This window comes from Necator americanus, chromosome X, assembly GCF_031761385.1.
Source record: "Necator americanus strain Aroian chromosome X, whole genome shotgun sequence".
Classification (NCBI taxonomy): Eukaryota; Metazoa; Nematoda; class Chromadorea; order Rhabditida; family Ancylostomatidae; genus Necator; species Necator americanus.
In genome coordinates, this window is record NC_087376.1 from 34,893,063 (window position 1) to 34,905,199 (window position 12,137).

Here is a 12,137-nt window from a genome sequence, read left to right on the forward strand (position 1 = left end):
GTGTCTCCACTCGCCAAATACAGCTACTCCGAAAATTATGGCAACTAATATAGCTAGTAACTTCACAGCTAGAATTTCACCACTACAAAAACTCACCATTCGTGAGGAAAGAATGATCCAAAATGTTCAGTGCTACTTTCGAACACGTAATGCTATGATTAAAATGAGATAACATATGAGCACAAGCTCATGGTCACACCACACTACATCATCTCCGCTTCGCTGATGACATCGTTCTGGAAATACGAGCATCCGCCAAGCGGATGCGAATGCTAGACAAATTTGAAGAAACTAACGTATAGATCGGTCTTCAATTGAATCTACAAAATTAAGTGTAATTTATGAAAAAGTAATGTGTCTCCTGTGCCTTACTCACGTTTAAAAAACGAATATGTTCGAATTCAGTAGCTGCATATATTTAGGTCTTAAAATTAAGATGAAGAACTGCATAGATTTTAAGCTGAACAGAATGAAAAGAACGGTTTGAGGAGCGTACAGGATCGCCGAGGATGGGTAAAGAAAAATAGGAACAACCTAATCCGCGCTGAATTCTTTCACACCATTTGCCACCTTAATCTACGCTCCAGAAAGCTGGGCACTATGCAAGCAAGTGGAAAATGCGATCAGCATCATTGAATGCAAGCGGTGTTCCGTTTCAAACAAAAGAAAGAGGAGATTCAGAGTTCTGTTTTACATAACTGATCGCAGATTAGAGATCCAGCTGCATTTTCAAAGGAAAGTGAAATGAGGTGGAACAGACACGTAATAACTTCCAACAAGCACCATTAGATCAATGCCGTTAGCGACTGCTCTCCACGCGATATTGGAGGTACTGCATCTTCATAAAGTCCTTTGGAGAAATTTGATGCTCTCTCCATCTCTCACACAAGCACGGAGTGCAGGACAATCGGGTAATACTAAAAATCAGTGGAGTCCGCCCTAACAATTCGAAGAACGATGGAAGCATGTCATAAAAACAAAAATAGGCCACACTTGAGAGAAGACTCTAACGTCATGGGTTTATTTTTTGTGATAATCAGTGAAAGTGCTTATGCAGCCAAATCTACTAGGGCAAATTCGAATTGCACTGGGGTATAATAATAGATAGATCAAAATAGAATAGATCAAAAGTTAAAATTTTATAACATCCGTTTATTAGTTATCTCGAACGAATTTATCGAACAACAGAATGCTGTTCACTAGCCCACATTTATATCTAGTAGCTTTATTTCTATACAAACACTTGAGAATACTTGCACAAATGAAATTCTAGGAACAGTGCTGAGAAGTTGTTTTTGATTTTCCGTAACTTCTATAGGCAAAATATTCTAAGTTAGAGCAAGCATCGAAAATTCTAAAAGAAATCCTGAAGGTTTCTGTAAAGATAGTATTAGGTTGTACGGATAAACGAGACTTTCGAAACTTTACGAACTTCAAACAGCAGTTTGGGCAGTTTTGGCTCCATTTTGTTCCTGGCGTTTTCCTGTACATTTTACTTCCTTTTTTGTTTGTTTTTGATATCTGCAATATTTTTTTATTTCATAAAAATTTTTTGTTTCATAAAAATAAAAATTTATTTATTTATTTATTTATATTTTATTAAAGATGTGATTTCGCGAAGTCAATGCTACAAATGGTTTCAACGCTTTGAAAATGGAAATGAGAGCTTAGAAGACGAAGAACACCGACGTCGTCCTCAAGTGGTAGACGGCGAATTACTGAAGAAGGCGATCGAGTCTAATTCGACACAAACCACAAGAAAACTTGCCCTAGAGTTCGGATATTCGAATTCGACAATTGACTAGCATTTACATACAATCGGGAAGACAAATTGGTGCGGCAAAAAATCGAAGAGTTAGGCTGGGAAGTTTTGCCGCATCCGCCGTATAGTCCGGACTTGGCTCCTTCGGACTACCATCTAGTTTGATCGATGCATCACGGATTTTCGGAGAAAAAGTTCAACAATATCGACGAAGTCCGATCTTGGGTCGCATCATACTTCGACTCACAGCCAACCAAATTCTTTGAGGACGGCATCCACAATCTGCATGATCGATGGCGAAGCGTTGTTGATAGTTGTGGAAAATATTGTTTGGAATAAAGACTTGTTATAAAAAATTTTGTGATGTTTGAAAGTTTGAGTCGAAAGTCTCGTTTATATCCGAAACCTAATAGCTACCCTAGCTGTTGTAAAATAGCGTAATTATCATGCGACAGTACAGTAATTTGGAAATCGAATTTACCATTCTTATCATAGTTTAGTTGAAGTTTAGTTCGATTTAGTTGAAATTTTATTGCAATTAAGTATAACAAGACATAAAAAACCACAATAATGATTAGGATGAGTTTCTTTAAGTTCTTTCTTCCTCTTCTATTCTTCCTTTTTTCTTTCGTTTTTTCTTTCTTTCTTTTTTATTTTTTTCTTTTAATTTTCAGAGAACCGTTGTAAATATCTCTTAGTATTTGATCAGTAGTTCCTCCTGAATGAAATAGTTTCTGTAGTAGATATGAGTTATAAATAAACCATCCGTAACTTCATAATGTATAAAGATATTGCTTTTTCTTCTATAATATTTGAATAACAAATTAATTTCGTATTAGCTAGGGTGATGTCCGCTAATAAAGGGCTAAAGTTGCTTCCACGAGGTACATCTTGTTTATTTTTTTCTCCGAAAGTGCAATAACTTTGTTTCAAGAGATAATCAATGTTTTTTGTGGTGTTTACTACGCACGCCTTCATTGGTCAATGGGAATTGAAGGTAGTGACATTTTCTGTAGAATTTAATTTGCATTCTTATCGGACTGATAATAATAAGGTTCTATGTCAGGTCACGTAACCCGTTAGTAATACCTGATCGGAGAAGCACGCGGTAAATTTATATGTTGGAGTACATTGGATCAAACACAAAACCACGGCAAAAAAAAACGGTTCACAACGTCTCCTTCACTCTTCGATAAACTCATCTGGAGTTATTGCGCGACACTACTGCACCGCAACAAACCAGTGGGAGGCCGTTCAACCCAATTACCGCTGGATACCGCCTCACTGCCCTACTGAATTTCGTGACGGATCGTGACTTCGTTACTGCATAAGCCCGTTATTATATAACCAGTCTCTATAACCGAAGCGAACACCTTCTCTGGTGTTCGCTTCTCTCCCCTTCACTAATCAACGAGAACTAACAGTAGTGGCATTTTCTGTGAAATTGGACTTATGCATCTCCAACAATCTTTCTTCCTTTTTATATTATAACTAAAAGTGAAAGATTTCATAGTCTTCTTTCTCAACACGTCAGTTCTACATTTGGAGAACATTCGAACTTCAGCTTCAAACACTCCATACCAATATATTCTAGACAAAGTTCAAAAATATCGCGCGAAATATGGGTTTTCCTCCTGTTTTCTATAAACAGTCATCAAAGAATGATGTTTTGGCATAAAATGACGTGAAAGACATAATCCTACTGATAAAGATAACGTTCCACGTCAGCTCACAAAAACATCTTGCTACTATTTAAGCAGCCGTTTGCATGCGTGTTTCCACTTTCTGAAAACGGCATGATACAAACTTGAAGCCAACGAAGAAGGAAATAAGCACGCGGAGGAGTCATAAAGGTGAAGAACAAAGCGCCCAGTGGCCACGGCTATGAAACGGCTGCAACCATCTATCTTTTGCGTCATGCACACGAAGTTATTGCGCACCAATCTGACGCCGGTGGAACCGTCGCACCCCTTTCTATAGGTATCTGGCATCGGTGTACCCGTCACACCCCCTTCTATAATTATCTGGTACCGGTGGACCCGTCACACCCCCTTCTATAGGTATCTGGCGCCGACGCGCCAATCTGACGCCCATGGACCCGTCGCACCCCCTTCTATAGGTATCTGGCATCGGTGTACCCGTCACACTCCCTTCTATAATTATCTGGTACCGGTGGACCCGTCACACCCCCTTCTATAGATACCTGGCGCCGATGGACCCGTCGCACCCCATGTTATAGCAATCTGGCTCTGGTGCACTAATCTGACGCCGGCGGACCCGTCGCACCCCCTTCCATAGGTATCTAACCCCGGCGCCCCAATCCGACGCCAGTGGACCCGTCGCACCCCATATTATAGTTATCTGGAGCCGGCGCACCATTGCGACACCGAGAGACCCCTCGCATCCCCTTTTTCGAATTTCGTGACACACACACATACACACATACATACATATACACACACACACACACACAGACTAAGCTCGTTATTATATCTCATGATAATTCTGCTGCGTGGTTTCATTAGTGTATACAGTGTATCTATTCCTTTCATCACAAATCATTTCATTAATCATGCTAGGATTTTTACAAGATGAATTAGAAATTGAGTTTTTGAGGGAGACTGTATGACGCAAGCTAGTGAACATATCAGCTTGTGCTGACAACAATGTTGTAGTCAGTGAAGAAAAGTTTACGTTTTTTTTAAGATATTCAGAAATTATGTGTAATTCAACAGTCAATGGTTTTAAGCTATTAATATGAGCTTCTGTAATGAATTACACTTTATTGGGTTTTTATGTAAAATATTTATGGCGTAAATAACGACTTAATTCTTTTTCTGAACTCTGTTTGAAAATATAGAAAGGAAGGAAATAGAAGATGAAATAGAGAAATACATCATAAGGTGGTGTTGAAACAACCTCATACAGATGAAGAAGGAAGAGAGCAACAGTAATCCAGGTGCGTAACACTATGGACCCGGGAAGGTGCGGTATTTCGAAATCGCTGCGTGGAATCGAGCACTGTGAACCGATTTTTACACACTCTCTGGCTTTACGCAGTACTCATTCTTTTCAGTGACACATATCAAGAGAGACAACTGCAACGCTTGTGATGTGTGTTGTACTGTTCTTCAAAAAGAGAAAGTGTCTTGGGTCACTGAAAGAAATCTCTGAAGACGGCTAAAAGGACTTAAACATCACACAACACAATATAACTCAGACACTTCGTAGGACCGCTTGTAGGAATGATACATGGAGGCATACCGATCTTTTAAGACTCAAGGACGTTTGGATTACCCTTTAAAACAACAAAGAGCACTGAAATAAGCACTTATTCATTTGCACTAAGTTACTAGCAACGGTTTCATGTTGTCTGCTTGTTCGGACTTCATGAAATTTTCAATTTCTGATTTCTCGATGAAGTTTTATAAGAGTTTCAGTGTGAAATCGATTCATTGCCAGTCGTAAGTTATGGTTTTGGATGACGACAATTGTGGTTCCGGTTTAAAAAATAAAAATGTCATGGAAGTAGGCAAGATCTACGAAGATGCAAAGGCAACTTTTCTGGTTGTACTTGAAGTAATATTAATATTCATGTATGCTCATTTCGTCTCGTCAAACGCAAAAACTCAGATCTGTCACAATAACATTCCTGGATTCCTGTTTGCATTTCGTTAAGTCCGAAGCAACAAGAAGTATTCTAGAAGCGTTAGTGACTCATGAGTGTTCTTAAATGCTCCTTAAAAGTCTACTGAGGATTGCTTTTGCACCTCTCTGCTTTAATGTAGTCTGGTCTGTCGTCAGATCTCCATATTTTCCTCACGAGTCTCGGAGATCTGCTGCAAATCCTACCTCAAAGGCGCAGCGGTGGCCTTGGCCGTCGGGCAGCTATGGTGGCGAGACTTCGTCTTGGCAGGTTCAACCATGCCACAAAGGTGTCCGGCTAGTAGTCCGGTCCTTGGGCCAAGGCTACAGGCTAGCTAAGTGAGGAGGTAGCACGACGATTCCAGCGCCAGGCTGCTAGCTTGCTAGTGCGACAAACCGACCGAGGACAACACCCCCGTCGCGTCATACTGCTAATATCTACTATGTGTTCTTCAGAAGCTAGGGCGTACCTAAGAAGCGACGCGCATTGTCCTCGCCCGAGCAAATGGCAAATATGCGAGGGCTACCGGCTAGAGGATGGAGCCGGCCAAAGAAGTTAGTCCGCCATCGCCAGCAAGATCCGCATGCGCTTGGCAACACTTAACGTTGGGACGCTTACTGGAAGAAGTCGTGAACTGGCAGACAGTCTCAGAAAACGCCGTGTTGACATATATTGTGTAAAACAAAAACAGGAAACTCGCTTTAAAGGCTCCAAGTCAAGGGAATTAGGCAATAGCTACAAGCTCATCTACCACGGTACATCAAATCGCAATGGCGTTGGTATCATATTGAACGAGACGTTTTGACGATGTGACGTTTGAGAGCGTCACAGCGGTGGATCGACTATCGGATCGTTTGATGGCTGTAAAAGTAGATACAGGAGAAGTGGAATTGCGAGTCGTCTCTGCTTATGCGCCACAGATGGGCTGTAGTGAAGAAGAGAAGGCGTGCTTTTGGGAAGATCTGGAGCGGTACGTTCAATCCCTGGAAGACGAAGAAGTACTTCTATTCGGAGGAGACTTCAACGGACATGTCGGTTCTCGGAAAGACGGGTTCGAGAGTTGTCATGGTGGATATGGCTATGGAGCCCGTAACGACGACGAATCCTGGAGTATGCTGTTGCAAGTGACTTGATCATTGCTAACACGCAGTATCGGAAAAGAAAATCGCATTTGATCACGTACACCAGCGGCGGTCGTGAAACACAAATAGATTTCTGGATGTTACGCCGACGAGATCGCCAACTTTTGCAAGATTCAAAAGTCATCCCTACAGACCATGTCGCTGCCCAACACCATCTGCCCGTTATGGACTTGAAAATCTCCCGTCCAAGAACGAGACATCCAAGGACTGAAACACAGCGCATGAAATGGTGGAATCTGAAGGATCGAAAGAAGGTATTTTTCGCGTCCGTGGCTCCATCTACACTTCTCCACCCTACTCGTAGTGTGGAAGAAATTTAGTCGTCTACTTCCAGCGTTATACGCTTCACCGCGGAGAACACTCTGGGAAAGACGACTCTAGGTAAGCCCAAAGTACAAAAGGCTACGTGATTTTGGAACGAGGAAGTTCAGGCGGCAGTTCGTGAGAAGAAGTCCAAGTATAAGCTCTGGTGGAGGACACGTCAGCCTGAAGATCGGAGTGCTTACCTAGCGGCGAAGAGGGAGGCTAAGAAGGCAGTCTCCAAGGCGAAGTCGGAAGGCTACAAGGCTGTGTACGACATGCTTGATACCAGAGAAGGCGAGCGGGCAGTGTATCGTTTAGTCAGAGCGCGTCATTGTTCAACGTTGGATATGGAGCACACCAAGATCGTTAAGGGAGCTGATGGAGCCGTTCTGCGCCGCCCTGGTCACATACTGGAGAGGTGGCGAGAGTACTACAACCACTTGTGTAACGAAGAGTTCTGCCATCCCCCGATCCCAACTGTTCCCAGCGTCGAGGGTCCTGTTCTACCAATTACTGCCGTCGAAGCCAGTGCTGCCCTCGCAAAAATGAAGTCGAACCGGTCCTGATGACATACTTGCTGATGTCTGGAAGTTGCTAGGGTCCGTGTGGCTTGCAACTCTATTTAACAAGATCGTTGCAGAAGGACGGACTCCAGACCTTTGGCAAACTTCCGTGACCGTGCCTGTCTGGAAAGAGAAAGGAGACATTGCTGACTGCACTTCGTACAGGCCTATACGACTGCTGTGAAATACGTTTTTAGGTTTTTGAGGTTTTTGAGCGTGTCCTGGAGGCTCGTCTGAGGAAAATTGTCAGTGTTTTACTCAACCAGTGCGGTTTTGTGAAGGACTGCAGCACTATAGATGCTATCCATGCTGTCCGTATCCTCCTGGAGAAAGATCGAGAGAAGAACCGCAGTGTGCATCTTGCCTTTCTCGATCTCGTGGAAGCTTTCGACCGTGTCCCAGCTGAGCTGTTATGGATGTCCATGAGGTCGCATAGAGTACCAGAAGAATATGTGCGGTGGATAAAGCTGCTTCATGCGAAGCCTACCAGCGTTGTACGATGTGCTGCTGGAACAAGCAGACCATTCCCCATACAAGTAGGTGCTCATCAGGGTTCACCTCTCTCACCCCTGCTATTCATACTGTGCATGGACACGATAACGAAGGAAATCCAGAAGCAGCATCCGTGGGCTCTACTCTTTGCCGACGATGTCATGTTCGCGTCGGAGTCTCGAGATGATCTTCAGAAACAAGTCTTGGAAGGATCGGCTGCAGCAATATGGATTGCGCCTCAACACATCAAAAACTGAGTACATGGAGTGCGGACCAAGGATAGAGGATGGCTCAATTCGTGTCGATGGCACCGAATTAAACAAGGTGAACTGTTTCAAGTACCTTGGATCCAAAGTGACTTCCACAGGCGACATTGATCAGTAAGGTCGAGCACGTGTTAATGTGGCATGGATGAAATGGAAAATGGCAACAGGCGTACTGTGCGACAAGAAAGTCCCTGTTCGACTGAAGTCGAAGATCTACAGGACGGTTGTGCGTCCTGTTGCCCTTCACGGATGCACGTGCTGACGAAAGCCTTGGAAAGAGTGTTGCAAAAATGCGGATGTTGAGGTGGACGGTAGATGTAACGCTAAAGAGAAAGTATCCAACGACATTGTACGCTCCATCTTCGGCGTCGTCCCGATAACTGAGAAGATGAAGAGGGGCGACTGAGATGGTTTGGTCACGTCTTGAGGGGAGAGGAAGATTCTGTTGCCAAAACCGCTCTGAAGCTCGACGTTTCAGGAGTGAGGCCGCGTGGGAGGCCAAAGATTCGCTGTCAAGCTAGATGTGATAGATGCGCGCTTATGTACGGCGGATGCAATGGATAGGATCAAATGGAAGAAAAGAAGCAGAAAGGCGGACCCTGCATCAATGCGGAACAAACACTAGGAAGAAGAAGAAGTCTAGGAGAAGATGTCAAGGTAGAGGGGCCAGAAATTATTGTTTTTATCCCCTTTTTTTAAGAACTCGATTTGATTTTTTTGAAGAATCTCACGGTGTTCGCAACTGCAAAAACACTATAGAAGAGGCCGACTATTCTGTCTTGCAAATTCACTGGAGTAATGGAAGAAGAAACGCTACTCTGGAGACTGTTGCTTCAAAATCGCAGCAACGCTCGCTTCGGTATAAGGACTCATCTACACAGACTACAAAGACTCTTTTACATTTCCAACCTGGTTAAAGTATTTTTGAAAGAAAGGCAGAACCTTTCAAGGCAAAAACAACAATTGTGCAGTTATGTATTCTATAAAAAGTCGAACTTTGTTACGAGATACCGGTAACAGCAACTGATGGAAGTCCTTCATCTTCCTAGAATATAAAAAAAAACCTTGGAAATTGTTGCTTATTTCCACAATATCTTTGCAATATGCTTATTCTTATTCAATATGTATTTTACTGACCTAACCACTACCGCGTTCTTGTTCCTAACCACTACCGCGTTCTTGTTCCTAACCACTACCGCGTTCTTGTTCCCAACCCCTACCGCGTTCTTCTAAGTAGAAAAATAATCGCTCGTCACAACATTGTTAATAATTTCCTTAAAGATGTGCAACGCCTAGCCAGTGCCCACTTTTTTACTTTCTTATAAAAACGAATTTCTCATAAATGCTGCATGCATTGTCATTGAAGGTAGTTTACATAATCCACATAAATATAACATTTATGATAAGTTCGAAGAGTGCTCATCATGTGCGATCTTATGGATTCTGAAACCAGTGGACATTAGCTGTACTCAATTGATTGAATCTCAAAGAAGGGCGATGTTGCCAACCCTCGTATATAGTTCATCATTTTCTGGATTCAAGACACGACACAGACGAACATTCGGTATTTGATTGGAACTGTGAAGACACATCATTTTGTGGATTTGCTCTTCTTTAAAGTAAGCGTAAAATATGAAATTTGGAGCACTCACAGACGCTGTTACTACACCGATATTTTGTCGACAGAGCTACTGGCTGTAAAATTTTACCCAGTTCCATTCTGCAGTTGCATTCATAAACATTAAAGTACAACCTTAAAACCCTTCAGCATCTCACTTGAACTATTAATGTTTTACCACGCCTACGAAGCGGCTGACTCGAGCAGGACGAGACGCGTCTGCATTTGAAATGTGCGTTATTCGCTTCTGTTCTGCTCTTCGTCTCATAATACTTAATGCGTTTGGAACATATCCCTGCACTAACACTATTACATTTAATGGATTTCCTGTACACAAAATCTGAAGTTGCGAAAAATCTTAGCACAAGAAAAGAGTCCTCATATAATTTTCTGTAATTCCAGACGGTTTCTATCAGTAAACGGTGACCGTTTTGCCAAGACCATGTTTGGGAACGCTAGTAACAAACTGATTTCTCAAGAATATCGATATTGATGAATATCGATGCTCTGACGATATAGGGAAAATGCTTGTACCGATCAACCATTGAGCAAAACAATGGTTGCGCTTATAAAATAACCGCACTTGGCAAGAGTCCACATATCTGATTTCTTTTCGTTTTTTCTTCCTTTTTAATTTTTTTTTGTAGATGTTAGGCACTTTGCTTCTTTCTTTGTTGCTGTTTTCAATCTCTAGAGAATGAATTCGGCATATCCTTCAAAAAAATATTCTTAAACAGACACTGTACAAGGTAAAAAAAAACTCAATGCACGTTTCCTGGCATATGATGATCAAAACTGCTCATTCTCCACTCGGATCCTTCATGTGGTGAAATACACCAAATAGTTTGATAAGATTGCACTCAGTTTTAATGGAGTATTTTTCCTATGAGTTTTTGCTGATACGATTTTGCCTTTAATTCTTCAGTGCATTGTGGATGCGCACATTTTCGATGCCCACATAGCCCCGTCGCGCAACCTATAGAACACTTTATCCTTTTTCAACGTTTTCATCCTAGGCCTAGGAAATAAGGCATCCAGAAAAAAGATTGTAAAGAGAGCTTGAGAATTAGAGTATGAAAGCATACGTAGCAATTTTCTAGGATGTTTTATATGACATTGGCGTGCAGCAAATAATGACCAATATTCCTCACGTTTTCAAGAAATAAATATGTATGCACTCTGAGGGCATTCTTAATCAGTTAGTTTAGGACAAATCTGTAAACGCTTTCATTATTGACAAAAGAGTCGTTTTTTTTTGAAGTCCGAGCAGCAGAAAGTCCTTAGCATATCATTTAGCATCAATCATAGCACCTTTCTTGTTTATGTCTTATTTTTTCCTACCTGAATAAATACATATGATCGATATATGGGAATTCGTTTTTCACGATTCCCGTCGACGTTGCGCTCTGTCAAAGGCAAAAGTTGCAAAGTCCATCGCAAATGTAATGATCAAATATTCCCTTCACTATAGCCATGCTATTTCTTACAGCAGAAATAGAGAAATGTAGATAACCACATTTTTGCGCAGTAGAAAATAGTTTTTCCTCTCTATCCGTCTCTCATTTTCCTTGTTGCGTTTGTGTGCTAGGTAGTTGAGAACCCATGTGCTTAAATCAGGTTCAAGTCCTCACAACGGATGATAGGCAACCGACCTTGGTAATATCTTTGTGTTGGCCGCTCTTTTGTTTACCTCATTTTTGTATCAGATTTCCTTACCTGCTTATACAAACAGCAATATCTGTTACAGCTTTTCCTTAGTTTATTTATTTTTCTCCTCATATCTACCTCATTTTTCCACTAGTGAGCGGTATATCAGGTGTGATATGTTTCAAAACCTAACTATGTAGTTTGCAGGGCATCCTTCGAGATTGATCCAGAGATACATCATCAATCTTTGGAAGAAGACGTAAGACGAGGAACTGAAAGCGCAAAGAAGCTATTTCGTCTATGACGGCACTAGAAGTCTGCTGTACAATTATTATCGCCCACTACCATGCTCATCCTGATAGTTCTTTCCGAATTTATATTTTTTTATGGAAAGCAATTATTTCGATTGCAGTGCCCTTACTACATCATAATTGCGAACTCAACTGCGTCAAACTTAGATTACTCATTTATGCTCGCATAGGTGGCCAGTACGCAATGATTCATTGCGGTGACATCCATCATTTCATCATTTCCAGTGATATTGCTTAGCGAAGTAGCTAAAGGTCAGAAAATTACCGATGCTTCGAGCATCCCTCTTCTTTCTGTCTATAGCCAACGAACAATCGCCTCTGCCACACATACAGTGTAGTCGAAATGACATTATTCGTGGTGTGACACGCTATAACTTTTATTTGTGA

The 12,137-nt window shown here is 41.8% G+C and overlaps 1 protein-coding gene across 2 annotated transcripts; it reads left to right on the forward strand.

Moving 5' to 3' along the window:
- Positions 1-6,265: 6,265 nt before the first annotated feature.
- RB195_026367 (uncharacterized protein) lies at positions 6,266-8,165 on the forward strand (the record flags this gene model as incomplete). 2 transcript variants are annotated; one of them, XM_064214887.1, is made up of 4 exons in its annotated part: positions 6,266-6,518; positions 6,683-6,804; positions 6,982-7,412; positions 7,706-8,165. In XM_064214887.1, 4 exons carry the CDS (start codon positions 6,266-6,268, stop codon positions 8,163-8,165), a joined length of 1,266 nt encoding a protein of 421 aa, XP_064070767.1. The 2 variants fall into 2 exon arrangements, with proteins under 2 accessions (XP_064070767.1, XP_064070768.1); XM_064214886.1 differs by lacking the exon at positions 6,982-7,412 and having other exon boundaries at positions 7,614-8,165.
- Between the last annotated feature and the right edge of the window lie 3,972 nt (positions 8,166-12,137).